Source organism: Exophiala spinifera (assembly GCF_000836115.1).
Source record: "Exophiala spinifera strain CBS 89968 unplaced genomic scaffold supercont1.1, whole genome shotgun sequence".
In the NCBI taxonomy this organism is placed as follows: domain Eukaryota; kingdom Fungi; phylum Ascomycota; class Eurotiomycetes; order Chaetothyriales; family Herpotrichiellaceae; genus Exophiala; species Exophiala spinifera.
In genome coordinates this window covers 5,418,876-5,446,847 of record NW_015622513.1, presented here as the reverse complement: position 1 = coordinate 5,446,847, position 27,972 = coordinate 5,418,876, and the positions used below count along the sequence as shown (strand labels likewise).

Here is a 27,972-nt window from a genome sequence, read left to right as displayed (position 1 = left end):
CGGGCCACAGAGGATAACTAACCAATGAATTCGCCATTCACTCTTTCCAGTGGTCGCGGGGTTCTGCGCTTGACTCTGTTCTACAGGTCCAAGCGGACGAGCACAATGGAGGAGCTTACCGCGAGCCAGCAACTCAATTTGGCGCCATCTGGACGCCCAAAGATAAGCCATCCTCTGATTTCTTGACTAATGCGGTACTCGGGATTGGACTCGAGGCAACTGTCCACCATACTCATGACAGCAGTGTATCTCAGCATGTGCCATGTCAACCTACTAAGGCGGTGTTGACGGCTCAATCAGGTAAGAGAGACTGTCATCAACTAACCACGAATACCTCGAGTGATTCCCACGTCTTATCGAATATCGCGCGCTCCCATATCTTCGAAGTATAACAACATACTACATAACCATTGGGCACGACGTGCTTCCAAACCCTCGACTTTAGTTATTCACGCCGGGCCCCATTACTCAGTGAATAGGACGCAAAAGATCCTCCAGGTCCCAGGAACACTTACTCGGCGTCATACGAACAGAAGTCTGAATTGACCTAACTAAATTACAAGGAGAGTCTCGAACAACAAGACTTCAAAGCAAGCGAGCGAGCGAGCAAGATCACCACGTCAAGATGGGACGGTCTCGAACTCTTGAGTATCCCAAGACAGCAATCAATAAAGTCAACCGGTACAATGTACGAGGTGAGGATATATCCTTGATCTCCTGGACTCGAATTGGAACAGATGGCCCCTCGTTGAACCTTCATTCATTCGTGACTCCAGTGCCTGACTGACGGCGGTCCATTTTACATTATGTATAGAAACATACGACCTCGAAGCCATCCACACCATCATCAACGAAAGCACATATGTCAACGTCTCGTTCAATACTCCGGACCCGTCCAACCCATTCCCCGTGACTCTGCCGATGATCGGGGTGGCCGCGAGCTTCGACCACCCGTCGTCGTCCCTCGGTGAACCGCTGGACATCTACGTCCATGGGTACGTGAGCGCGCGACTGATGAATCTCTCTCGCAAGCCCGGTGGCGCCGCCGCGGACTCGGAACCCGAAGGCCTCCCGGTGACCATCTCGGCGACCAAAGTCGACGGCCTCATCCTCAGTCTGACTCCGTACACGCACGACCTCAACTACCGCTCCGCCATGCTGTACGGCTACGCCACGGTGGTGACCTCGCCCGAGGAGAAGCTCTGGGCGATGGAAGCCGTCACGAACACCGTCGTCGCCGACAGATGGCGCCACACCCGTGTCCCTCCCGTGTCCGCCGAGATGTCGGCGACTTCGATCCTCAAGGTCAAAGTGGTCGGCGGCAGCGGCAAGATCCGCGTCGGCGGACCGCGCGACGAGAAGAAAGACACCGACCAAGCCCAGCTGGTGGACAGCATCTGGACCGGCGTGATCCCCGTGTATGAGCATTTCGCCGACCCGGTGCCGGGCAGGGACAACAAAGTAGACGCTGTGCCAGACCACGTGGTCAAGTACGCAAAGGAGATGAGGGAGCGAAACCAGCGGTATGCCATGGACGTTATCAATGATACGAGTCAGGACTAAACGACCCATCATTTATCTCGGCTGGTGAATTGGGAGCGTTCAGACCACTACGGCGAGTACGTTAAGCCTCTGCTCTTTTTATCTGGGGCCTCGCACGTACGGAGATTCGCTCGGTTCCTCAGTCAGGGACATGACTGGTGTATTGCATCCTAGCCCAATTTATGATGTTTGACGGTTGATATCTGATGTTTGAATTGACTTGTTCATCCCCGAGTATAGAAAGGCAGTGTGAATTACATTGGTACAAGACCACCGCCGCCACCACCACCACCACCACAATAATAGATTCCTTGCACTGTATTCCTCCTGGCCGACTTCATCAACAGGAGTCATAAGGAGGGAAAGTGGCCCATAGATGGAGCGCACTTTAAGTCATATCTGCTTGTTCGACACCTCTGTCTACTAACCAGCATTACGATTTTCGCCGCAACTCCTTTAAATGCCCAAATTGACCATGGATTGAAGGTAGAGATGGCATCCAGGAGCGATTGAGATGGGGAGCGAGTGACGGGTGTCGCGCCATTACGCGTACCACGTAAGTGGCGGGTTATGGATTGCACGTCTCAAGAAGCAATTCTTCATAGTCCAGGCGCTCTTCCCTATTCTTGCAATGTTCTGGATCAAATACTGCACGTGTAAAAAAAACAGTATGCGTGCTTCGAGTCAATAGCTGTGACATGATATTATCTACGAGAATTAACCTGCCTCAATTGGCCATGGAGTGATGTCCGCGGTGCGTCCTCTGGAGCATTGAAGGTCGTTAGGGGTGTTATTGATCTGCGGATTTGAAATTCATATAATGAACATTGGTACCTCTTCCAGTCTTGATTTCTTCTTCTTTTCATCCTCTAATTGGCGTGTGCGTAGGCGATCCTTGTGTTGTCTCAACATTGTCCGAGGTCTGCGTGTGCCAGAATGGCTAAAAGCAGGCTCAGCAGTCGTCACCTCGACACTCGCGGGTGCATGAGAAATAGGATGGACGTTTGCCCGCGCGTTGCGCTGTTTTGCAGTCGTTGCCACAGTATATTGCGAAGAATTCTCGATAGCTGTACCCGACGTAGGCGAGGGAAGACGAGTCGACATATCATAGTCCCATGTGGTCGGAGGCTTGCCCAGTGCGTTTCTTTTTGTGCTCAGGTCATCGCTTTCTTGGTCTCTGCCAGAAGAGCCACTGCTGGTAGGTCTGGCAAAACCCATCCCCGCTTTCGTGTTGCTGGAGATCTTCTCCAGCCCCAACAGGGATGTCTTGCGCTGGTTGCTACCTGCCATCAGCGGAGCAAGACTCGTACCCGACCACGGATCATCTACTGTGTCTTCTTCTTCGTCGTCCGGAGCGGAGCGACTCAACACCTTCTGCAATGCTTCTTTTTGCCTGTGCTGCAGAGCGTCCGCCTTTAGTCTCTGCTTGGCCTGCTTCGACATCGGAGAGGTCGGTTCTGGGAGAGCTTTGGGGGGTGCTTCGCGCGCTTGTCTAACCAGTCTCTTGTACTCGGCTAAATGAAGGTGTGCGGTGTAGCTCTGCGCGACAGTATTGAACTCGTCTTCAACCATGATATAGATGTCGTCTCCGTCATAGCCTTCGTGCATCAACCTGTATAGTATATGAGCAATGCAAGTCACCCTGACAACTCCTTACTCACTCGCTCGACGGCGGTGCTTTGGCAGGCGACGAAGCAGGTGTTCCATCTAACTCAAGTCAGCTCGAATTTGCAGCGTGCAACTTTGAAAACTAACCATTTTCTTGCTTCGACGGGGTGGCATTGGGCAGGATATTTCCTGGCGGCGTGTCCAGGGTCTCGCCCGCTCTCCCACGCGTCGGAGAAGAGAATGGTGGCTCTGGATGGGGCCCTGCCGAGCGAATTGTACGTTGCCTTTTGGTAGACGGTGCCTGATCAGTTGACCATGGTAAGGTGCGAGCCATGCCGCTGAATGAATTGCGAGACGCGGTCTGGGCAGAATCAAGGAGGATTGGCGCGGCTCGGAGTGTGCTCAGGAAGAGCTGCGAACATGTCTAACACGGCGGAGATAGTTGGGAACGCGTAGGGTGTCGATTGTTGTTGTCTGGCGCAGTAAATATCACAACGTTGGCAAACAGGTGAAAAGCGCCATGTAGTCACGGCCACAGACTGGGATCAGCCTTGCGTTGCGGCAAGGCTGTAATCTTATACCCCGCCACACTCTAGGTGCCTAGTGAGTCTGGCCGCGCTCTTGCACGCCGAGAAGTTATTGCGAGAATGACACAGAGGCGTTGAAGCGAACTTCGAGCGAACGAACAACTACCGTGATCTAGAACTCAAATATTATACATTCTGCTGCAGTGTCGTAACAGGTGCGGGTGCAATTTCGTGCCTCCACAACGCCGAATTTTGGGTATCATAACTGAGAGATAGGGAAAGCTGCGAGCCAACCAATCCCCCGTGAACTCCGTAGCATGCAACGTTCAATAGTCGTCATAATAATCATCTGAGGCCGCTCTGAAGCCTCTCTTCAGTCGTGTAATCCAGGATGCAAGTTGAACCTGTCCCACCTCATGTCGACAGGTTTGTAATGTTACCAGTATCAGGCCTCTCCGGGTTTCTTAGAGTTGCAGCTGACAATTTTGACCTTGTCGGCCTGGAACTCCTGCCCTCCATCGCTCTTGAACTTGACGTTCTTGACCAGGAAAGTCCAGACATCGTCGCAGAATCGATATGTTTCCAAATGACCCTATGCGAATCTCAGTTGTGTTTGATGGCACACGAAGCATCCTTGCGCACCTTGAATGTGAGTCTGGATTTGACCTTCTCAGCGAGGTTGTCGGCTATCGCGCGGTCGAAATTGGCTAGAATCTTCATTGCCAGCTGGGGTTCAATCCGGCCATCATTGATCAAATCATCGATAGTGTCAATGAGCGAGGCGCCGATGCTGCATTGACAAGTCAATCGCCATCTCAGCCACGAAGCAAACTTGAAAAGAGAAGGCGAAAGGCGAAATCAAGAGCAAATTGGCTCAACGATATTGGATTAACCCACCTACTCCCGCGATAGAGCTCATAGTATTGTTGTGCTGCTGCCGCCATCGTTCCGTCGCCTCCCGCTCAATTGTCGACAAGATGAAGAGACGGCTTTGTCGCGATGTGAGAAGAGAGTTCGGTGGGGAGCAAGTGACTGGAATGGTTGATGAAGAATTGTGACAGCAGGATAAGTGAGGTCCAGAATGATCTGAGAAAGTCACCAGCGGCGCAGGCAGCCTGTATGCCCGCTATTGGCTGGAACCGACAGGGCCAGGTCTGACCAATGATTGGCTGCATATGCCCTCTCTCCCTACGCAATGCATTCCACCTGTCCCAGCACTACTACTATGACTTACGTAGTGGTAGATGATGTACTTGGGCGTGAAGGAGACCTCAAAATTGCTGTCACTGTTCGTATTGTAGTCACTTCATCTACACGTAACCCTCGCACCTGATGTTGAGGAAGACCATGTCTCTGCTCCGGATAACAACTTCTCCACAGACTTTTGCATGCGGTCCTACGGGAATCACAATAGCACGGTTGGCACACTCCACGGCTGTATCAAGTAGTGTCAAGCAGAATCCTTCAAAGCCAGCAGAGCCGGATAAGAGCAACAAACCCCCGGAGACGCCGAAGGAGTCTCACAAGAGCATGGCACAAGCCGATGAGGAAATGCGTAACATAATGGAGGGCCTATCTGGAGATGGGGGTGCTTCTGGTGCGGAACTGGAAGATGGAAAGCCAGTTGCAATGAAGCGGAGTGTCAGAGAGAACATGTTCAGATATATCTGACACGTTTTCACGTCGACAAAATGTGGCCGCCGAGAAGGAAAAACGGATCTCATATAATCAAACGAGAATGCCATTCCGGGGTATCATGCAGCACAGCAGAATCAGACTCACCTCCCCAACGCCATTCTTGTCAGAGAATGTCTCATTTGTTTCCCTTATTGTACAAGTCATTGACATCCCCAACGAGATCCCTGACCGCACTGCCGCCCGGGCAATCGTACCACCTCCCACCATCTCGAATACACCGAACCTTGCCCGCAAGCCTGACGGTACAACTCTTGGTAACATTGTACTCTTCACTTCTTTCGATGCTGGACCGAAGGAGGCCAATACCTTCACCCTCATCGCTTATGCAACCATTCAATCTGGAGAAGTCGATCCCATGCTCCATTGCGCAGCTCTCGACCAGGTCTCGTTTGGGAATATCAGGGTAGTCGGAAATCATGCAGTTCGCAAACCCGAGCCAGATCTTGACGTCTGGAAAGACCTTGGCGGCACAGAGGAGGATTACGTTCCCGAGGCATTCAGCGGGGCCGTGTTTGCAAGAGACTTCATCGGATTTAGGGTCGACGCTAAGAGCGGATGAGCAAAGAATATAGCCATGAGTTTAGCATAGAATACCTTCCAATAAACGACATGGTAAAGTTGACTTTGTCACTGATTTGCACCATCGTCGGCAGTATCAGTTCCCGCAGGCAATCCCTTGCATCTGGGCATTTTGACATGACATGGATTTCGAGGGGCACCTTTCGTGATTCTTCGACTACAGCCACTTGTGACAGGGGCTTTGCAGGGTCATAGCGATGATGGCAGACAAACGCAGCGCGAAAGAGTGAGATGAGGACCACTAATGTTAAGATGGCGGGTATAGTGCGTCTGATCCAGTGCCGCTGGGGAGCAGATGTCGCTGCTTGTGGCTGTTCGTAGCTGGGTTTTCCCAGAGAAGGGGAGTCCAGAACCTTTTCATCCGGGAGGCGAGAATACCTGGAAGCCATGATGAGAATCCAATGAAGCCGTCGGAAGGAGGAGTGCCCTTGAGCAATGACCGATGTTGTGTTCACGATACTGTTGAATCCCATGTGGCAGCGGGCCACCCAAGCTATGACAGGATGAGAGGGGCCTACTAAGCCCCCGACAACGGCGCCTTAAAGCGGCAACGGGGCTCAATGGTTTCAGGCAACCGAAATACGAGGGCAAGAATCAGGTCGTTATGGGATTTTGACTCTGCGTGTACCGAGTAGGCAAGTAAGACTGCCATCTTGCTTTCCCGTCCCCAAAGTAAAAGGCATCGGGCGTGGCCTCCACATGCCATTACCCAAGATAATACTGTACACGTCTTTGGGATCCTTTGTCCGTATTGTTGGAAAAAGAAAAGGAGACACGGTCAAGTACCTTGGAACTGTCTGGCGTTCCTGTTCTCCGTCGGCATCCGGCACTTTTTCTGGCGAGACCTCGATGTGAAACTCCCATTTATGTAAGGCATGTGTCTTGTGCAAGGTCTCGGCGCCCTTCTGTCCGCTATCGCAGGGCTCATCATAGAAATGGGTCACCAGCGGTCATCTTGACGCCTAACAGCCCATTGGCATGTCAAATCTGTGCGCTGTGACTCGCCTGTGCCTCTTCGGGGCGGCTCTTAGCTTGCCCATCCCTTGTAGCCATGTGGCAGGAGGACTTTAGCCTCCAAGTGGGCAGCCTATGACTCTTCTGGTACTGTATGAGGTGCTGTCGAGGTGCAGGTTCCCCAGTTATCACGTTATTAGTTGCCTTGATGACCGTCGTATTCGTGACCTCGGCCGGAGGGCGTGCTTATTGGTTCGCAGGTCTGTGCGATGCCGGAAGGACGAGCTTCAAACACCTGGAATCTAATTGAGGCTGACTAGACTTCCTTATGTGTGCTCGATTTTCCTCCCTTCTCCCCAGCGTCACATCCGACTCCAGGGTGACATCTGCCTGGACCATGAAACCGTGAATATTGATCTTCTGATATCTGAGTCACGCTGCCTCTGCGAGATCTGAATCTCAAGAATACCCCCAAACCACAATTATAGATTACACAAAGAGCAAGATCCCGGGGCCTTTGTACTCTGTGAAGTCGCCAAGTGTTTCAGCGATTCGCCTCGTTCGCCAATGCTGATCTGGATGCCTTGCACGTGAGCAGCCTTCCCGCCTCTCACAGCCCTCAAGCCCGCCACTTCAAGCGTCCGATATACCACAACAACATGTCTGAACGGGCTTCGGCTCCATCGGCCAGCAATGGCAGCCCGCCGCCAGACGATATGGCAGCTGAGCTCGAGTCTTTTGTCCAGCCGCTGCTTATCGACGATGGCGTGGTTCATGACTTGGCCTATCAGTTCTCAAAGGTTTACCAGGAACTTGCCCTCCACTCCGAAGAACAATTTCTCCCGACGCCGGTGACTGAGCTACCTTCGGGCCACGAGACAGGTCAATTCCTCGCCATCGACGTCGGCGGCACCAACTTGCGTGTCGCTTTCATCGAGTTACTGGGTGATGCTGATGACCTTGCATCGTCCGCCCAGGGCCCGGACAAGTCACGTGAGACCATCAGAAACGCACAACGACCGCGCGTGCGGCGGACTTTAGAGAAGGCCTGGCCCATTGGTGAACATCTGAAAATGGACAAGACCGAGGATCTTTTTGCCTGGATTGGCGATTGTATTGCGGAAGTCGTGGGGGACCGACTTGGTTCAGATATTGGCAGAGTCGCTGTCCCCGAGGAGCTCCCAATGGGCATCACTTTCAGCTTTCCCATGAAGTGAGTACCGGATCCAATGAGTGGGCAGGCTGGCTTTGTGTATTCTAACACCTGAATTAGGCAAGAGAAGCTCGACTCGGCGACACTGATGCCCATGGGCAAAGGCTTCACGATAACGTCCGACCTGGATCTAGGTTCCACCTTGCTGCAAGGCTACGCTCGACATACTAGACAACAACAAAGTAACGACTCCTCCCCACGAGCAAAGAGGAGGAAACTTGGTCCGCTCCCCCGACTGAAGATTGCTGCCATCACCAACGACACTATTGCAACTCTTGCATCATTAGCATACAGCGTCAAGTCGTTGCCAAATTCTCGCGTTGTTGCAGGCATCATTGTCGGAACCGGTTGTAACGCCACGGTTCCCATGAAATTCTCAAGCTTGGGCGCGGCTAAGGTTGACCCGATCCGCAAGAACAAGCCAGAAGCGACCCAGACCGTTGTCAATACCGAAATCACAATCGCTGGAGCCTGTGGGCCACTACGATCCATCACAACCGAGTGGGATCGTGAATTAGACGCAGCTTGTGCACGGCCGGGCTTCCAACCTCTTGAGTACATGACTGGAGGTAGGTATATAGGAGAGCTCGTGCGCATCATATTCTACGACTACATGACGAGAGCACATAAGCCGCCGGTTCCATCAACCTCACTCCCCGCTACTATCGTCCATCCATACAGCTTCACAACAACCTTTGTCAGCGCGGTACTGGGACGAGCACGGTCGGATGCAGAATTAGCGGGAGACTTGAAGCGTCGAATTCCACCGCCAGAATCATCTAATTGGGGATGGACGCTACATTCGGCTGGAGCCTTGCGCAGAATTGCGCATCTCGTCCAAGTCCGTTCTGCGGGACTCATTGCCGCCACGACTGTAGGCCTCCTTGCTACCGTCGGCGAAATTGCGTTGTCCGAACCAGGCAGCCCTGCCTCACTTCCTGATGCGGTGTTCACATCAGATAGCAGACCTTCATCTCCAAAGAACAGTCATCTAGCGCTACCGTCGAATGACGTGCGCGATGGGCTCTCGCCTGCTCCAGGTGCCACAGCCTGGAAATCGGGGCCGGAAGAACTGGTCATTGCTTATACTGGAGGAATTATTCAGCATTACCCCAACTTTAAAGAACAATGTCAGCGATTCATCGACCGGCTCGTGATGCGAGCAGGTCCTCAAGACGGCGGCAAAAGTGTATTTTTGCGTGAAGCTCGCGACGGTGGTATCATCGGCGCAGGTGTTTTGGCAGGGCAACAGGCTTCGTTGTCGTCGCGTTAGGCCCTAAAGATGGCGGCAAAATCATGACCGTAGAAGGGCTTCAATCGCATTGCGTATCAGCTGCGCTCCTGCAATTGACCTACGCATACTGCAAGGGTATGCAGCGGTGACGATTGCAGAACCTCCTCATCTGCAAAGTCATGCAGTCTTTATTTCTGGCAAAACTCCGGCGCGCACCCTTGGGATTTGGGAGACCATTGGGCAGAAAGCATTGTGCAGGTTGCTGAAAGGGATCATTTCGGGAGTTAGTTGCTGCCATTTACGAGTCGGATTTGAGTTGTGAGCACCGAGAACGAGAGAACAGGGATACCTGGGCTAGTTGGACGTGAAGAAGCCAATATAGCCAAAAGTCCACGTAAGGTAAAAAGTTTTGGCATTGATGAGGGCTTACGGGAACCCGGAGCACAGGAAGCTCGCCTCCAAGAACGCGAAACAGGAGTGCATAAAGAAATTTCGAATGCCTCACAAGGATCCGGGGGCTAATAAAAATGTGAGTGTGACTGAGGCGAAGTCTGGAGTTGCGGGATCAGTGGATCGCAATACCTCGACTTCAGGGCTAGTGCCCACGAGAGGAGCCTAGAGGCCAGAGCCCACCAGCCTGGATGACCTCTAAAAGCGGGGGAAGTTAGTGGGTGAAGCAGCCTAGGCTCTAGGCGCACCAGGCTAGGTTCTGGACTTGCTCTAGGCTACTGTATGCTGTCTCCCCTGTGAAACTCAGCACCAGAACGTGTTCACGCAGTCATCTTGAGAGGTAGAAGTCATGCTGTAGACAGGTTTGCAGATACAATTCCATAGCGGTCGTACGTGTGAATTAGCAAAAGAAGTTCGTACGCCGTACGAGTGCCTCGTACAAGTACTTCCTTCACAATGTCCGCAAGAGTGTTTGGTCGAATCGGACGTGATACTGTTAATGTCAAAAGTCTAACAGGGAACAGGACACTAGGCCGTCATCCGCCAACCATATGCGGAGCTCGCTGCGCCTAGAGAGCCCAAGGATCAGGAAACATATTGCTCGGTCCTCCGGCAAAGGCAAAGCTTTGGCCACAACAATGTGGTCTTTTCCAGGGAACGGCTGGGGCGGGCTAGACTCGTGTCCCATGACTTTGAGACGTGGCGCTGAAATCGCGCGGTGTCCGGCCCGGAGAGGAATTTCGACAAGGTCAAATCACAATCTGAGGCTGCTGTACAAGGTGTAGATGATCTCAGCATGAGACAACATATTCTGTTGAACCGTGAACGGAGCGTGAAAGAAGAGCAAAGTGTGCAGCGAGTGGCCTGAGGCACGAGGGAGAAATGGAGGCGGGTATATTCCGCGAGCCACTGATCGGAGATCCCTCAGGTACAAATGTCTTGGTACTCTATTGCTCCTCGTGCTCCATACAGGCACTGCATCAAGTCACAGCACCCCTGAGCCAAAGATGGCCAATGTCCCCCGGGTGCAATTGGTGGCGTAAGGCCAGCAGTAGCGCGCTAGACAGAGAAAAGAGAAGAAAGGGGAAGCATCACAAAAGGATGGGTGTACTGTACTTCGTGTTCACACGCAGGAGACAGAGCACACGAGGGAGCGAGGCCTGGATCGAATTCCTGGACCCCCGTTGCTGGGAGCCACGTTGCGAAGCTGCGAACGAGTGGGAGCTCGGAAGTAGAGTAGGTTCGACAGTCGAAAATGTCTTTGTGCTTCTGTACATACAGTACCTGGAAGGCCTCTGAGAGTCATTTGCAGGCCAGAAAAGAAGAAGAGAACCTCGAAACAATCTCCACCCTCGACGCTCTCGATTCCATGGGGCCAAGTTAGCACAAGGTTAAAACCCAGTCGAGGCTCGTCCTTCTGCCGTCAACCCATCCCGCATTTTCGCTTCTCCCTCGTTCTCATCCTTACTAGTTTCCTGCGCTCTCCATTCCTTTTCAACAGTCACCACACTTTCACTTAATTGCTCAACACCGCACTCTCCTAAAACCCGGCCATCGTCACCTTCCACTCGCTTCTGTCTCGTCTACTACCAACGATTTATACTGAGGGAAAGTACAGACTCCCGCGAATACTTCTCATCCCCCAACCCCAGCCGCACTCTTTGTCTCCGAGACCTCCAGTCAACCACAAACGGCCGACCCCTCGAGCCTGGTCATGCGCATTGTCTCGCAAGATCGCCTTTGATGGGCGGACCCCGGCAGCTGCTCTCGATCCCGCAGTCACTTATCTCACGCTCACACCCGTCGCCGACAATGAGCCCTATACCAAGGGTTCACCATGTCTTGCATACCCTGCTGCGGCGGGCGGATCAAGAGGTCACCAAGCCAACCGACCCGCACGGCCTGGTACTCGAAGCATGGGCTGAAGGCTTCATGATCGGCGCACTCATAATCATGTCCTGCATAACATTGGCCAACATGCGTAGAGGGGTTTTACTGCACAAGCTCATTTTGCTCGAGGTAAGTGGTCTCGCGGCCCGGTCATGAGGAAGTGGATAGGCGCTGACTCTCAATGCCTACTCTCAGCTTGTCCTGGGCTACTGGCAAGGCTTCTTCATTCTATTCGACCCCCCAATTTACGCCTGGTGGCTCTCTGTCGCTGCCATCTTCCTCAATATCTCGTGGTCCCTCCACAATGTCATCGCGTGGATGAAGATCCGACCATTCCTGAACAAAACTGCCAGTCGAATATTCATTGGCAGTGTCATACTCGTCCAGCCCTATTGGGTGGTTGAGATCTATGCCAACTTCACATACTTCCATAACGTCAACACCGTCTTCCTCAAGACGAGGCCCTGGGAAGCGCTTTGTCGCGACCCCTGGTGGGTGCTAGCCGCCTGCATCCTATTCTACAACATCAAAACAAAATACGACCTTACTTTGGTACAGATCGTCCGCATCTCACCCCGGTTTGCAGTCATGCTGGGCGCAATGATCCTGAGCATCTGTTTCATAGTCCTCGATGTGCTATCCGTCACCTCGGCACTCAAGTCTGCCCTACCAGTGGGGATCAATCCTTTTTGGAAACTGTCGTTCGTCTTCAAGTGTCTCACTGATTCCGTGGTGCTGGATGACTTTAAGACGGCCCTGGATCGCCTAAGGGCCTTTAAGATGACTCGGTTGGGCAGTTTCGCCATGGACGGCGCGGATGCTCGGACAAAGCAGCATATGGAAGACGTCATGAGGGCGAACAATTGGTCTTCACCGCCGCCATCATCGGGGGATCGGGCTCAACCCGCGAGTCCTTTGCCAGAACTGCCAAGGAGTCCCGACGGTGATTATATCAACCCACCGTGGGAGGAACTCAAGCCTGGCCCGACGCATCACATCGAAGACGAGCGGTTTGCCGCCGTGGCAAGAAATGCATCAAGAGATCGCGACGCAGAGGAAAATGGGTTCAACGCCATTGATTATGCTGACCCGCAGCGAGAATCCAGCGATGCACACATATTGCGACCTCAACCCAGCTGGCCTGGCAGGAGGTCATCCGATGAGACCTCTGATGCTGACATCGAGTATGCGATGGCCGTAAGGCAGATGACTAATGAATCAATGGAAAAGGACCGGAAAAGAGGCAAGGGGACAAGAACTTTTCGTAGCGCGAGATGACCATGATGAAAGAGTGTCACTTTTTGGCAGGACACCCCTGTTCTTCCTCGTGCTTGCAGATCGTCGTCTAGTGATGGGCTCCAATCATTTTGGCCGCTTGGTATTTCTGTCATCCGAAGAAAGACACAAGTGTGCGTGAGCATCGCGAGATCCGTGCGCAAGTTTCGAGGGCGCGTGGAGTATGACGATTTGTGAATCTCTGCAAGACATGCAACAGCACAAGGTGGTTCATCAGTTGTCTGGCATTTGGAGAGACGACCAAGCAGCGCTATCAGCCGCCATTTGCTGGAGAACTGGCTGGTTATCTGACCAGAACGTGATGTTCGCGCGATGAATGCATGACGTTGAGACGTTGGGCCGGGCTTTGCCTTATGATTGATTGTGATACCCCCAGCGGCTGGACAACTTATAGCGAGACCATTTGGGAAAATAATGAAATTTATCACTGGCCTCTCCCCGCTATACAGGTGCTCGTACTTAACATCTGCCTTCCGGTGCAGACATCTCTTTGCGTTGCGAATGTACGATTGCGTGGCTCAATGCTTCCAAGTCTTGAAGGCAAACCCCCTCGTGGCCCCTTTCGCTCGGAGAATTTGTCTGATCAGGGCGCTTTAGGCTGCCAGCTAACGCCATATCAAGCCTACAGTATACCTCCCGAAGCTGTGTCGTGTTAGCCTAGAGCGCCCTGAAGAACGCCGGGCGTAATAGGCTTGCTCTCACTACTCTTGTTGGTTCTGTCACATGCCATCGCTGCCATTGGCGGACGACTGCGGCCTCTCATTCGGGCTTGGCGACGGGCTCATTAGGCGCCTTCCCTGTGCTGGGCAAAAGCGACGCGTTTCCTTGCGCGATCTCCAGGTTTATGTATCCGCAAACTGACAGTCGACATTGTTTGTGCCACAAGAAACGATTTCATCCATCCCATGACCCCCCTCTATCATCAGCATTGCACCGGCGTTCAAGGGAATCGAGGGCCAATGCCGGAAACGTCGAATTTGTCCTGCTTGTTACCTTAGTCCTGTCGCCATGGGGGATGTTCTCTCGCCCACTGCTCCTAATGGGGCTTCCGCACCCGCTTTGGTAGAGCCAGACCCTTTGAATGTTCTCGAACACATCGCCAGCCTTATCGAAATCACACTCGGTGCTGCGCGCAAAGAACTTGAGGCTGTGGGGAGCCTGTTATCCAAACCAGACCGGCCAGCTTCACTTGAGAAATGTGCCAAATTTGCAAGCGATTCGCAGGTCACCCTGTTTGCGCAGAAGGATATCAAGCAAAGCCAAGTCAACGGCCATGATGAAAACTCAAGTCAGTTCATGGAACGCGGTATGCAGTCTCGTCCTAACTATGTTGTAGGGCTTGAGCACAGCTACACACTTTCGTCCGAGTTGTCACCCTCCTCGACGACAGTCGCCTCGATTGCCCTCCTCAAGCTGTCGGGCCCCCTTGACGCTCGGAAGCCTCTTGCGCATCAGATTCAAGTCTTCAACCTTCCAGGCTCTTATGCTATCGATGGCGAAGTAGTCAGCAATACCGAACTCGCCTCACCTTATACCGTAATGTACTCCCTGCTCCATAATGTCCTTGGCCCATACTTTGATGCATATACAAGGAGAGGTGGTTCTGGGACCCGAAGTTGGTATGATGCCCAAGCCAAAGGTGGTGTGCCTGGAGCGAAGAGACGAATGATGGAGTTGGAAATAAGCCTCCTGAACTTACAGCAGAACACCGATATTCCGCTCGTTCATCTACCCCTTCACGAGGTCGTGGTAGATACCTTGCAAGACGCTGCGGCCCAGGGGGTCCAGCCCACCGTCCAGCTCATTCCTACGCAAATCTTGGAAAACACCACGGTGCAGAACAGTCTTACCAATACTGTCAACGGATGGATCAAGTCAATACAAGCCCTGACCAAGCTTGCAAAGGACCTTTCTGGTGCTCAAGCGACTGCTGCTCAAGAAATAAACTTTTGGTTGAACCTTGAATCCGCCCTCGCCAAGTTGGGAGATGAATTGGAGTCGCCGGGAGTCAAGTTGACCATGGACATATTAAAGAAGGCGAAACGGCAGCAGCAGGTTATTGGATTTGACACTGACACGGGATTGAAAGAGGCCCGGGATATCGTGCACAACTACAACACCCTCATGCGTGATTTCCCACTCGACGAGCTCTCATCTGCAGGTTCACTGGAAAAGGTGGTAGATGCCCTGGACTCTATTTTCGGCCATCTCAACAAAAAATGGAGGGTTTGCAATTATCCGATTCGACGAGCACTTAAACTCGTAGAAGGTATCTCTGCAGAGTTGAACACCCAAGTGCATAATCTACTTCAGGGAAGATCGATCATGTCTTCGAGCTACAAGGACTTCCAAAAATTGATGGAGTCCGTCAATAAGGTGTGGGCAACTTGGGACGATCACCTGAAGAGCTTTACTGCAGTCGCGCGCGAGATTACCAGACGCAAGAACAACGATTTTGTTCCCGTGAAGATTACGTCTCAACATGCCCAGACACAGGAGCGCCTACGGTACGTGAACCAGTTTCGCAACAATCACGAACAATTACTTCAGACGATTGTGAATGTCCTCGGAGTCAAGTCGACCGCTCCTGGCCAGACAGCGCCTCCCGATGAAGCCGGGACCGCGATAATTGAGGAGCTTGGTGATGTTGATGCTGTCGAAGAGGTCAACGCCGCGTATGAAGTCGTCAGGCATGTAAACGTTCTCGATGTTTCAGAAGATGGTACGAGAGTCTGGGTCGATGCAGAAAACCAGTACACGGAGAGGACATCTCGTGTTGAGGATTCAATTATTGCCAGACTGAGAGACCGCCTCGGCAAAGCAAAGACCGCCAACGAGATGTTTCGAGTGTTTGAAAAATTCAACGCACTGCTCGTCAGACAAAAGGTTAGAAGCGCAATAGCATCTTATCAGGCACAGCTTCTGGACAACGTCAAAAGCGCCATTGCAGCCCTGCACGAGCGGTTCAAGCAGCAATACGGCGGCTCAGAAGCACAAATGATGGCACAGCTACGTGATATTCCTCCTGTAGCTGGAGCGATTCTTTGGGTACGACAAATCGAATCACAGTTGGATGGCTACATGTCCAAAGTCCAAGCCGTTCTTGGAGAGGACTGGAAGCTCCACACAGACGGCGAGAAGTTACAAGCTGAAAGTAACATGTTCCGAAAGAAGCTCACCACCCGAGATATCTACGAAGCATGGCTGTATGATGTCCAATCAAGAGATATCTCGGTGACAGGGAGGCTCTTCGTCATCATGCGCAGCCGAAGTGCTAACGGAGCGCTGGAGTTGCACGTCAATTTTGACAATCATGCCATCTCTCTCTTCAAAGAAGTCCGAAATTTAACGTGGTTGAACTTCCAGATTCCGCATCGCATCGCTACCACCGCCAAACAAGCACAGAGAGTATATCCGTACGCGTTGAGTCTGATGGAAAGTGTTTCGGGCTACTTCTCGACAGTTAGGACCATCTTAGAGATGCCAAATATGGCCCCTCTAATGGCTGGTTATGAGAGAGAAGTACAAAATCTCTTCAGCACCGGCGTGAAGTTGCAGTGGGATTCATTTATCCATTCGTACGAAGTGCATATCAAGGGAAAGTCTACGTCGAATGACTCTGCCCATGTGCAATACGTTCGTGACTTGGCTACGGCTGTTACGGTATTGCAGAGCAAGACGGCGATCATTCGGGAGCTCGACCAGAAGATCCAACTAGCACTTTCGGAGATGAAGACATGCCAATACTCAGCCAAATCCTTTCAGGCTCACATGGACACTATACAGAACGCCGTTGACAAAATGAATCTGGAAAGCTACGCCAACTTGTCCCCCTGGGTAACAGACTTGAATTTGCAGCTCCGTCGAATATTCCGGGAACGGTTGCAGCATGCACTAAAACATTGGACGAGCACTTTCGTCTCTCGAGACGGGCATGACGGAATGCAGCAAAACACCGTCGCACCGGAGGATGCAATCTACCATGTTGATTTCCCGCAGACCAACATTGAAATCATCATGAACAATCAGACCATCTTCGTCGAGCCCCCTTTGAATTTTGTCAAAGCGTCCTGGGTAAACCAGTTGGAAGACTGGCTCGATGTCCTGTGTCATCTGCCTCAGATCACTCTTCGATATCAGGTAACGGCTGACGCTGGCCTAACACAGACGTCCCTTACCTATAATGATTTGCCTTTGGAGACCGTCGAGACACTGCTCACAGCGTACAAAGCCATTGATTCGAAAATTGATCAAATGTCAACCTACCTCGATGAATGGTACACATATCAGAACCTTTGGGACCTGAGAAGCGACCAACTGCACGAGACTTTGGGCGACGACCTCGGCCAGTGGCATCAATTACTTCAAGAAGTTCGCCATGCGCGATCGACGTTCGACACCTCTGAGGGCCGAAAAGCTATTGGCTCTGTTGTCTTTGACTATGAGCAGGTCCAGTCAAAGATCACTCAGAAGTACGACAACTGGCAGGACGAGATCACGAGAAAATTTGGTGGTATCCTCGGCAATCGTATGGCAGAAGTGTTTAACGAGATGAAACAATCCCGGCAAGATCTCGAAAATCAGTCCCTAGAAGCATCCTCCACAGCGCAAGCCGTAGCATTCATCACCATTGTTCAGCAATGTAGGAGGAATGCCGCCATGTGGGGTCCTGAGGTCGAGATCTTCCGTCAGGGTCAGACCGCGCTTTCCAGACAACGTTACAACTTTGGCACTGATTGGCTCTCTGCTACTCAAGTCAGTGACGAGTGGGATGCCTTCGAGGAGATACTCAACCGCAAAACCAAAATCGTCGAGGATCAAACGGATGCCCTACGGTCCAATGTCATCAACGAAGACCGTGCCATTAGCGGTCGCATAACAGACGTCGTCGCTCAATGGTCAGAGGAGAAACCTGTATCTGGAACTATTCCTCCAGCAGAGGCCGCTGAAGTGTTACGGACATACCAGGCACGGATGGAGAAACTTCAAAGCGAGGCCGACACAGTTGCGAGGGCCAAGGAAGCTCTTGCTCTTCCTCAAACCAAAGACACTGCTCTGACTTCTGCGCTCGAAGAAGTCAGTGACTTCAAGTCAGTTTGGTCAGCTCTTTCCACGATATGGCAGAGTATTAATGACCTCCGTGACACGTTATGGACAAGTTTACAGCCACGAAAACTCCGCCAGTCCCTCGATGGCTTGGTCAAGATGACCAAGGAAATGCCCAGCCGGATGCGCCAATACGCTGCGTTTGAACACGTGCAGAATATCTTGCGTCAACTGATCAAGGCAAATCCTCTTTTGACCGATCTGAAATCCGATGCTATTCGAGAGCGGCATTGGTTAAAGATCTTCAAGGCTCTGAAACCAAACAAGCGGTATTCCGAGGTGTCAATGACGTTAGGCGATGTGTGGGACCTTCAACTAGTTGCAAGCGAAGCCACGATCCGAGACATCATTGCTCAGGCCAGGGGCGAGTTAGCACTGGAAGAGTTCGTCAGACAAGTGCGCGATACGTGGCAAAGCTATCCTCTGGACCTGGTCAACTACCAGAACAAATGTCGCCTTATTCGCGGCTGGGATGACCTGTTCGCCAAGTGCAGTGAGAACCTCAATTCGTTGCAAGCTATGAGACACTCACCGTATTACAAAGAGTTCGAGGAGGAAGCGTCTGCGTGGGAAGACAAGTTGAACCGTGTTCATGTTCTATTCGACGTTTGGATCGATGTTCAGAGACAATGGGTTTACCTAGAGGGCGTATTCACCGGCAATAACGATATCAAGCACCTTCTGCCGACTGAATCCAGCAGATTTTCCAACATCAATACCGAATTCTCTGCCGTGATGAAGAAGGTATACAAGTCTCCATTTGTCATGGATGTTCTTGCCATCCCTGGGGTTCAGAAATCACTGGAACGGCTCGCCGAGCTCCTGAGCAAAATCCAAAAGGCTCTAGGAGAATATCTTGAACGCGAGCGTGTCTCATTTCCTCGCTTCTACTTCGTGGGAGATGAAGATCTTTTGGAGATCATTGGCAACAGCAACGACAGCACACGCGTAGCAAAACATTTCAAGAAAATGTTTGCAGGCATTTCTGGAGCTGAAGTGAGCGAGGATAGTACGATTACAGCCGTCACTTCGAAGGAAGGAGAGTCTGTTGCCTTGAAGAAGGAAGTTTCTCTGATCAAATTGCCAAAGATCAACGACTGGCTCACAGCTCTCGATAACAGTGTCAAGCACACCTTGGCGGAGTTACTTGCAGAGGCTATTGCCGTATTCCGACCGCTTTTCACCGCTTCCGAACTTGACCAATCGATGTTCCAAGAATACATGAACATGTTTCCAGCTCAGATCATGATTCTGGCTGCTCAGGTCGTGTGGACTGACCTTGTTCAAGAGGCATTGGAGGCTGCTGGTCATGGTCTAACAAAGGTACATGAGTTTGAAGTACGACTGCTCGAACTGTTGGCGGAGAGCGTCCTACAGGATCTTCCTGCCCTGGCTCGGAAGAAGTGCGAACACTTTATCACAGAAGCTGTACATCAGCGTGACGTCGTTGCCAAACTCATCAAAGCTGAAGCTGCCTCACCTGGGCATTATCTTTGGATCCTGCAAATGCGCTACGTCTACAGCCCCAATGCTGAATTGAAGAGCCGGCTACGCATCGAGATGGCAAATGCTGTCCTAGACTATGGGTACGAATACCTGGGAGTACCTGACCGCCTCGTACGGACACCACTTACCGACCGCTGCTTCTTGACTTTGACGCAAGCACTCTGTCAGCGTCTTGGAGGGTCTCCCTACGGTCCTGCGGGTACAGGTAAGACTGAGTCTGTGAAGGCCCTTGGTCTTCAACTGGGCCGCTTTACCTTGGTTTTCTGTTGCGATGACACGTTCGATTTCCAAGCCATGGGTCGTATCTTCCTTGGCTTGTGCCAGGTAGGTGCCTGGGGGTGTTTCGACGAGTTCAATAGGTTGGAAGAGAGAATTCTCTCTGCAGTATCCCAGCAGATCCAGAACATTCAAATTGGTCTCAAAAACACCACGAATGAGCAGAAAGCACAGATCGACCTCGTTGGTCGTCGCTTCAAGGTCAACCCCAACTCGGGTCTCTTCATCACGATGAATCCTGGCTATGCAGGTCGTTCGAATCTTCCGGACAATTTGAAGAAGCTGTTCAGAAGTGTTGCAATGTCAAAGCCCGACAAGGAATTAATTGCAGAAGTAATGCTCTTCTCCCAGGGCTTCAAGCAGGCAAAGCAGATATCCTCTCAGGTCGTTCCTTTCTTCGACCACTGTGCTCAGCAGCTTTCCAAACAGCCCCATTACGACTTCGGTTTACGAGCATTAAAGAGTGTGCTCGTCAGCTCTGGGGGACTCAAGAGGATTCGCATGCAGACCGCAGCTGAAGGTGTAGATGACGAACGTGCGCTTGAACCACAAATCATTGTGCAGAGCATCCGCGAAACGGTGTCACCCAAGCTTATCAAGCAGGATGTTGAAACACTCGTGTCGGTCCAAGCACAAGATTTCCCCGGCGTGGAGTACGTCCCGGCCAATATGGACAAGCTTGTTTCGGCCATCAAGGAGGTCATGCGTGAGGAACATCTTACTGAAAGCGATGCCTGGATGACCAAGATTTTGCAATTGTATCAAATTCAGAACATCCATCATGGTGTAATGATGGTGGGCCAATCTGCCTCGGGCAAATCATCAATCTGGAAAGTCCTGCTACAAGCCCTCCAGAGAGTCGAGGGTGTTGAGGGAGTGCACCATGTAATAGACCCGAAGGTTATGTCGAAAGAAGCTCTTTATGGCAGTCTTGATAGCACTACACGAGAGTGGACTGACGGGTTGTTCACTGCTATCTTGAGAAAGGTCGTCGACAACTTGAGAGGCGAAGACAGCAAGCGACACTGGATTGTCTTCGACGGTGATGTCGACCCAGAATGGGTTGAAAATCTGAACAGTGTGCTTGATGACAACAAGCTTCTGACGTTGCCAAACGGTGAACGACTGAATTTACCCCCAAATGTACGCATTATGTTCGAAGTGGAGAGTTTGAAGTATGCGACTCTCGCCACCGTCAGTCGCTGCGGTATGGTCTGGTTTTCGGATGACACTGTAACCCCATCACTGATGATTGACCATCACCTGCAAAATCTTGCGGACAGAAGTTTCGAGGATTTGGACGATGAGATCAAGGCTTCAGGCATGGCTAATAAGGCACGGGAAACACAAAGACATGTTGTTGAAACGCTGCGAGGCCTAGCAAATCGCGATGATTTCCTCCTCAAGGCCCTCTCGACGGCATCGAAACACAAACACATCATGGACTTTACACACGCCAGAGCACTCGACAGCCTTTTCAGTCTTCTTGCCAAAGCATGTCGCTCGATCCTAGAATACGACTTGAATCATCCTGAGTTTCCCCTGGACGTGGAGCAGACAGAAGCCTACATTTCCAAGAAGCTGCTCCTGGCATGTGTCTGGAGTTTTGTCGGTGATGCAGGGTTGAGCATTCGAAAAGAGTTCGGTGACTTTCTCAGCACGATGACAAACATCGATCTACCAAATCTGGACAGCACAACGTCTCTGATCGACTACGATGTCAACTTACCACACACTCAGTGGGTCCTTTGGCAATCCCAGGTGCCCACAGTCGACCTAAACACCAACTCAATCAAGCAGACCGATGTCATCATCCCAACTGTTGATACTGTTCGTCACGAAGATGTCCTGTACTCATGGTTGGCAGAACACAAGCCGCTCATGCTTTGCGGTCCACCTGGATCCGGTAAAACAATGACGCTCTTCAGTGCTCTGAGGAAACTCCCAGATATGGAGGTTGTTGGCCTCAATTTCTCCAGTGCGACGCAACCGGAACTAGTCATCAAGACTTTCGAGCAGTATTGCGAGTACAAGAAGACCTTGAACGGGATGGTCCTTTCCCCAACACAACTTGGTCGATGGCTAGTTATCTTCTGCGACGAAATCAACCTTCCGGCCCCTGATAAGTATGGTACTCAACGAGCAATCAGTTTCTTGCGACAGCTTGTAGAACAAAATGGCTTCTGGCGCACGTCGGATAAGGTCTGGGTATCCTTGGAACGCATCCAATTTGTAGGGGCTTGCAATCCTCCCGAAGACGTCGGTCGTCATCCACTTGGCGATCGGTTCTTGAGGCACGCTCCTGTTGTTATGGTTGACTACCCTGGCGAGTCCTCGCTGACTCAAATTTACGGATCGTATAACAATGCTGTGTTAAAGGTGGTGCCGACCCTACGAGGCTTCGCGGACGCTCTGACGCACGCAATGGTGGATTTCTATCTCAAGTCTCAAGCACGATTCACTCCAGACATTCAGCCACATTATGTTTACTCTCCCAGAGAACTCACTCGATGGGTTCGTGGCATATACGAAGCAATTGCTCCACTCGAGCACCTCTCGCTTGAGGGGCTTATTCGAATCTGGGCGCATGAGGCACTGCGACTGTTTTCTGACCGTCTCGTCGAACCCGACGAAAGAGCTTGGACATCTGATATGGTCAGACAGACGGCGCTCCAGCACTTCCCCACTGCAGACATCGACCAGGCTCTACAAGGGCCCATATTATTCTCGAATTGGCTCTCCAAGAATTATGTGTCTGTGGAACAAGAACAACTTCGAGAATTCGTGAAAGCGCGACTGAAGACATTCTGTGAGGAAGAAGTTGACGTCCCACTCGTGCTCTTCAACGATGTACTGGAACATGCCCTTCGTATCGACAGAGTATTCCGGCAACCACAAGGTCATCTTATCTTGATCGGCACCAGTGGTAGTGGGAAAACCACCCTTTCGAGGTTCGTCGCTTGGATGAACGGCCTGACCATATTCCAAATCAAGGTCCATGGCAAATATTCTGGTGAAGACTTTGATGAAGACCTTCGAAATGTTCTCAGAGCGTGCGGTACCCGAGGTCAGAAGATATGTTTCATCATGGATGAGTCCAACGTGCTGGATTCTGGTTTTCTTGAGCGAATGAACACTTTACTTGCCAATGGGGAAGTTCCCGGGCTCTTCGAAGGCGACGAATACTCTGCGTTGATGACAGCTTGCAGAGAAGGAGCCCAGCGTCAGGGCGATCATATCGACTCCCAGGAAGAACTCTACAAGTGGTTCACCAAGGAGATTGTCAAGAACCTACACGTTGTCTTCACGATGAACCCGCCACAGGAAGGGTTGTCATCTAAAGCCGCTACGAGTCCAGCCTTGTTCAATCGTTGTGTACTTAACTGGATGGGTGATTGGTCAGACCAAGCTCTTTTCCAGGTCGGATATGAGCTCACACAGTCAATCGATCTCGACAAACCGAACTTTACTGCTCCGGATAGCATACCTCTGGCCTATCGCGATCTCACGCTTCCTGCATCTCACCGTGACACTATTGTCAATGCGATGGTACACATGCACTATTCAATTCAGAAGACGAACGAACGCCTGGAGCAACAGCAAGGTATCGTTACGTATCTCACACCTCGGCATTACCTGGATTTTGTCACGCAATTCGGCAAACTCTTCAGGGAAAAGCGAGAGGACCTCGAAGAACAACAGCGCCACCTGAATGTTGGTCTCGAGAAGCTACGGGATACCGTGGACAAAGTTCGTGACCTCCGAGCAAGCCTGGACCAGAAGAAGCAGCAACTAGAGCTTAAGGATGCCGAAGCAAACGAGAAATTGCAGCGCATGGTGGCCGATCAGCAAGAAGCCGAGCAGCGGAAAACATCCTCGCTTGAGGTACAAAGCGCATTGGAAGAGCAAGAAAAGGAGATTGCAAGCCGAAAGGAAATTGTGCTCAATGATTTGGCCAAGGCCGAACCAGCTGTTATCGAAGCTCAGAGAAGTGTTAGCAACATCAAGAGACAACATCTTACTGAAGTCCGTTCTATGGGCAACCCTCCAGCTGGTGTGAAGCTTGCACTGGAGTCTGTCTGTACTCTGCTTGGCCACAAAGTCGACAGCTGGAAGAGCATTCAAGCCGTCGTGCGCAAGGACGATTTCATTGCGAATATCGTCAACTATAACAATGAAAAGGACATGACGCCACCGTTGCGGCAGAAGATGCGCCATGATTATCTGTCCAACGATGACTTTACCTTTGAGAAAGTGTTCCGTGCAAGCAAGGCATGTGGTCCGTTGGTACAATGGGTTGAGGCTCAAGTCAACTATTCCGAGATTCTCGACCGCGTTGGACCCCTCCGCGCTGAGGTTGAGCAGCTGGAAGAGAAAGCTCTCGACACAAAGGCGAATGCTAAAGCCATCGAGAACACCATTATCAAGCTCGAAAAAAGCATCGGTACATATAAGACGGAATATGCTGCTCTTATCAGCGAGACCCAAGCAATCAAAGGTGAAATGGCCAGAGTGCAGACAAAAGTCGACCGAAGTCTTCGTCTACTGGACAGTCTCTCTTCCGAGCGAGTAAGATGGGAAGCTGCCAGCAAATCTTTCGAGACTCAAATCCAGACGCTGGTTGGAGATGTCTTGATAGCATCAGCATTCTTGGCCTATGCAGGTCTATTCGATCAGCAATTCAGAAAGACCATGGTTGATGACTGGATGCATCATATGTCGATGTCTGGAGTCTCCTGTAAGAATGATGGTTCCGTTTTAGGCTATCTTTCGTCCGCCGACGAACGCCTGCAGTGGCAACGCCACTCACTGCCTGCGGATGATCTGTGCATGGAAAACGCAATCATGCTCAAGCGCTTCAACAGGTATCCCTTGATCATTGATCCTCCTGGCAGAGTTGCCGAATTCTTGAAGCAAGAACACCAAGGACGCAAGTTGACAGTGACCAGCTTCCTCGACGATGCCTTCACCAAACAGCTTGAAAGTGCACTGCGATTTGGCAATCCAATCTTGATTCAAGATGCAGAGTATCTTGACCCAATCTTAACCCATGTTCTCAACAAAGAGTATCAAAAGACCGGCGGACGAGTGCTCATCCAATTGGGCAAACAAGAGATCGACTTCTCAGAGCATTTCCAGCTCTATCTCTCCACTCGCGATCCTTCCGCAAACTTTGCCCCAGACGTGTGCAGCCGAACGACCTTCATCAATTTCACAGTTACTCGGAGCAGTCTCCAAACCCAGTCTCTCAACGATGTCCTCAAAGCAGAACGCCCAGATGTTGACAAGCGTCGCACCAACCTCGTCAAGATGCAGGGTGAGTTCGACATAAACCTGCGGCAACTAGAAAAGAGACTGTTGCAAGCTCTGAACGAATCCCGCGGCAACATTTTGGATGACGACAATGTTATCCAGACCTTGGAAACACTCAAGAAAGAAGCTGCGGTAATCACAAAGAAGGTTGCTGAGACGGAAGGGGTCATGGCAGAAGTTGATCGCATTACCCAAGGCTACAGCCGGATCGCCAATGCTTGTAGCGCCATCTTCGCTTTGCTCGAACAGCTTCATCACCTCAATCATGGCTACCGATTTTCGTTGCAATATTTCCTCGACATCTTCAGTTCAGTCTTGCATCACAACCCTCACCTTACGAATAAGACCAATCATGAAGAGAGAAGCGAGATCATTTTGAAGGACATTTTCGTCGAGACGTACAGGAGAACATCGCTGTCTATGTTGCAAAAAGATCGAATCACCCTTGCAATGTTGCTCGTCCGCGCGACACCTTACCACTTTGATCGTTCTATCATGGACATGATCCTTGAAAACCAACAGCCGTCTCCTGGTGCAGTTGCACCTGGTGTTTGCGAGGAAGATGTGATTGCGGCAGTCAAACAGATCCCTGTATTTGATCGACAAATAATTGACGCATCTGGGAACGCATGGAAACAATTTCTCGCTGCTGAGCGCGCTGAACATCATGTACCGACCCTGTGGAAGCAAACCGACAATGCTGTTGACCGCAGCCTTTACGAACTGCTTCTTGTCAAGCTCGCAAGACCAGACCGGTTCTTACCTACAGCGGAGAAGCTTGTGATAAGCGTGTTTGGACAGGAAGTTTTCCAAGGGTCGGACGATTTGAGCGCAATTGTCAAGCAGGTCAACTCTTCGGTCCCGATTGCCCTCTGCTCAAATCCTGGATTTGATGCCAGCTACAAGGTCGATGCGCTTGTTGAGAAGCAGAATGCAAACTGCGCCAATGTGGCTATGGGCTCCGAAGAAGCTATTGCTAGCGCCGACAAGGCCATCACTAGTGCGGCTGCAAACGGCGCCTGGGTTTTGATCAAGAATGTGCATCTGGCTCCTCAGTGGTTACAGAGTCTCGAAAAACGGCTATCGGCCCTCAAACCCCATCCCGATTTTCGACTCTTCTTATCAATGGAGTCCAGTCCCAAGATTCCAGTCAACTTGATCCGAGCATCCAGAACCTTGGTGTATGAACAGCCGGCCGGTATGCGAGCCAACATGAAAGATACCCTGACAGTTCTGTCAGACAGGGGCACCAAGAATCCGGTGGAAAAGGGCAGATTGTACCTTCTACTCTGCTTTTTGCATGCTGTACTTCAAGAACGCTTACGATATGCGCCGACACTAGGGTGGAAAGGACTTTGGGAGTTCAACGACAGCGACTATGAATGCTGCTCGTTCATCATAGATACCTGGATCGAAGCGATTGCACAAGGTCGTTCAAATGTTGCTCCTGTCAAATTGCCCTGGGAGTTGATCCGTACTTTAGTCACCGAAATGTACGGAGGCAAGATTGATGACGAGGGAGACTTTTCATTGCTCAACAACATTGTCAATCAAGTTTTCGACCCTGCTGCATTCGAGGCCGATCACGAGCTTGTGTCGGATAACGACGGTCACGCTCTGAAGGTTCCACAAGGAACGACCATTCGAGACTTTTTGAACTGGGTAGATGGACTTCCAGAACGAGAGCCACCAGCCTATTTGGGACTGCCTGCCAACGCGGAGAAATTGCTTTTGATGGGACAAGGACGAGAAACCATTGGCAATCTCGCCAGGATCACAGATTTGTTGGAGGAAGGAGAACATTCTGTTGCCGGCCGCGAAGAGCATAGCGAGGCATAGGTGTTGGATTTATGTTTCTTGAGGGTGGTGACTGGTGACTTTTGTGCTTGCTGATGGGGAAAGCGAGGAGAATAGAGTGTGATTTCTTCTTGCGCTTGATGTCATGTCCAGTTCTGCACAGCGTGGCAGATTTTTTCATTGAGTCAAGAGCATGGCGTTCCAAGGTGTTTCGGATATGAATTTCTGTTTGGATTGGGGGGGTTTTCAAGAAAGCAGAATTTGCTTGATACGGTCGGCATCAGTTTTTGGTTGTCTTGATTACCCATATCATTTCAAAGTTGTACAATTTCTGTTTTTTTATGTTGTTCTTGAGATAGATACACGCCTCTCTCGGAAGCTTCACGGCCCTTTTCCGTGTTCTCTCTTTCTTTCCTCGTGTGGCAATATATCTCCAGGTAGTCTTGTAAATACAAGATCGAATTAAGTACGCATTGAGGAAGAAATTGCCGATTGACCAGATTTAAATTGAAATCATTCCACGAGATATCGTCGAAGAGCTCTTAGGTAGGGAGGACAACCAGCAACGGGAGCCATGTTCTTGAATTCAGACGAAGAAGAGAGGCCCAAGCTGGGGATTTTTTGGCAAGACGACTCTGGTCATTGTATGGCCTTTTTTCCGTACTCCGTGCCAGTGGCGTGAGCGAGAGTATTGCAACAATATTATTACCTGACGAAGCAACCTGACAGTTTTGACTGGCCACGACCATTATTACTTAATTTCCCACTCTACGAGGACTCGGAAGTTGCCGATGCCAGGACAGGAAGCGGTTAGTCGGCTGAAGAACGCACCATGACATGAGCCCAGACAGTCCCATATGTTGCATATGTAAGCAGCGAGCTGAATCCTTTTTCCAACCTCATCCTGATAGCCCATCGCACCCGGTTGTAGCGAACGCCACAATGCCAGCACAAACTGGCTCAGACGGTTCCGATCCGGAGCT

The 27,972-nt window shown here is 51.2% G+C and overlaps 8 protein-coding genes across 8 annotated transcripts; 5 read left to right on the top strand and 3 right to left on the bottom strand.

Annotated features, from left to right (window-relative positions):
- Positions 1 to 625: 625 nt before the first annotated feature.
- On the top strand, positions 626 to 1,563 carry PV08_01988 (uncharacterized protein; the record flags this gene model as incomplete). Its single annotated transcript, XM_016376348.1, has 2 exons — positions 626 to 695; positions 815 to 1,563. 2 exons carry the CDS (start codon positions 626 to 628, stop codon positions 1,561 to 1,563), a joined length of 819 nt encoding a protein of 272 aa, XP_016241624.1.
- A 792-nt stretch (positions 1,564 to 2,355) lies between these two features.
- Positions 2,356 to 3,484, bottom strand: PV08_01987 (uncharacterized protein; the record flags this gene model as incomplete). Its single annotated transcript, XM_016376347.1, has 3 exons — positions 2,356 to 3,154; positions 3,204 to 3,249; positions 3,298 to 3,484. The coding sequence occupies 3 exons, from the start codon at positions 3,482 to 3,484 to the stop codon at positions 2,356 to 2,358; spliced, it is 1,032 nt and encodes a 343-aa protein (XP_016241623.1).
- A 638-nt stretch (positions 3,485 to 4,122) lies between these two features.
- On the bottom strand, positions 4,123 to 4,621 carry PV08_01986 (transcription initiation factor IIA subunit 2; the record flags this gene model as incomplete). The annotated part of the gene is made up of 3 exons (XM_016376346.1): positions 4,123 to 4,269; positions 4,320 to 4,467; positions 4,575 to 4,621. 3 exons carry the CDS (start codon positions 4,619 to 4,621, stop codon positions 4,123 to 4,125), a joined length of 342 nt encoding a protein of 113 aa, XP_016241622.1.
- A 403-nt stretch (positions 4,622 to 5,024) lies between these two features.
- On the top strand, positions 5,025 to 5,348 carry PV08_01985 (uncharacterized protein; the record flags this gene model as incomplete). Its single annotated transcript, XM_016376345.1, has 1 exon — positions 5,025 to 5,348. One exon carries the CDS (start codon positions 5,025 to 5,027, stop codon positions 5,346 to 5,348), a length of 324 nt encoding a protein of 107 aa, XP_016241621.1.
- Positions 5,349 to 5,490: 142 nt separating this feature from the next.
- PV08_01984 (uncharacterized protein) lies at positions 5,491 to 6,343 on the bottom strand (the record flags this gene model as incomplete). The annotated part of the gene is made up of 2 exons (XM_016376344.1): positions 5,491 to 5,920; positions 5,970 to 6,343. 2 exons carry the CDS (start codon positions 6,341 to 6,343, stop codon positions 5,491 to 5,493), a joined length of 804 nt encoding a protein of 267 aa, XP_016241620.1.
- Positions 6,344 to 7,567: 1,224 nt separating this feature from the next.
- PV08_01983 (uncharacterized protein) lies at positions 7,568 to 9,394 on the top strand (the record flags this gene model as incomplete). Its single annotated transcript, XM_016376343.1, has 2 exons — positions 7,568 to 8,121; positions 8,182 to 9,394. 2 exons carry the CDS (start codon positions 7,568 to 7,570, stop codon positions 9,392 to 9,394), a joined length of 1,767 nt encoding a protein of 588 aa, XP_016241619.1.
- A 2,223-nt stretch (positions 9,395 to 11,617) lies between these two features.
- PV08_01982 (uncharacterized protein) lies at positions 11,618 to 12,973 on the top strand (the record flags this gene model as incomplete). Its single annotated transcript, XM_016376342.1, has 2 exons — positions 11,618 to 11,824; positions 11,891 to 12,973. 2 exons carry the CDS (start codon positions 11,618 to 11,620, stop codon positions 12,971 to 12,973), a joined length of 1,290 nt encoding a protein of 429 aa, XP_016241618.1.
- A 1,026-nt stretch (positions 12,974 to 13,999) lies between these two features.
- Positions 14,000 to 27,031, top strand: PV08_01981 (uncharacterized protein; the record flags this gene model as incomplete). Its single annotated transcript, XM_016376341.1, has 1 exon — positions 14,000 to 27,031. One exon carries the CDS (start codon positions 14,000 to 14,002, stop codon positions 27,029 to 27,031), a length of 13,032 nt encoding a protein of 4,343 aa, XP_016241617.1.
- Positions 27,032 to 27,972: the final 941 nt, after the last annotated feature.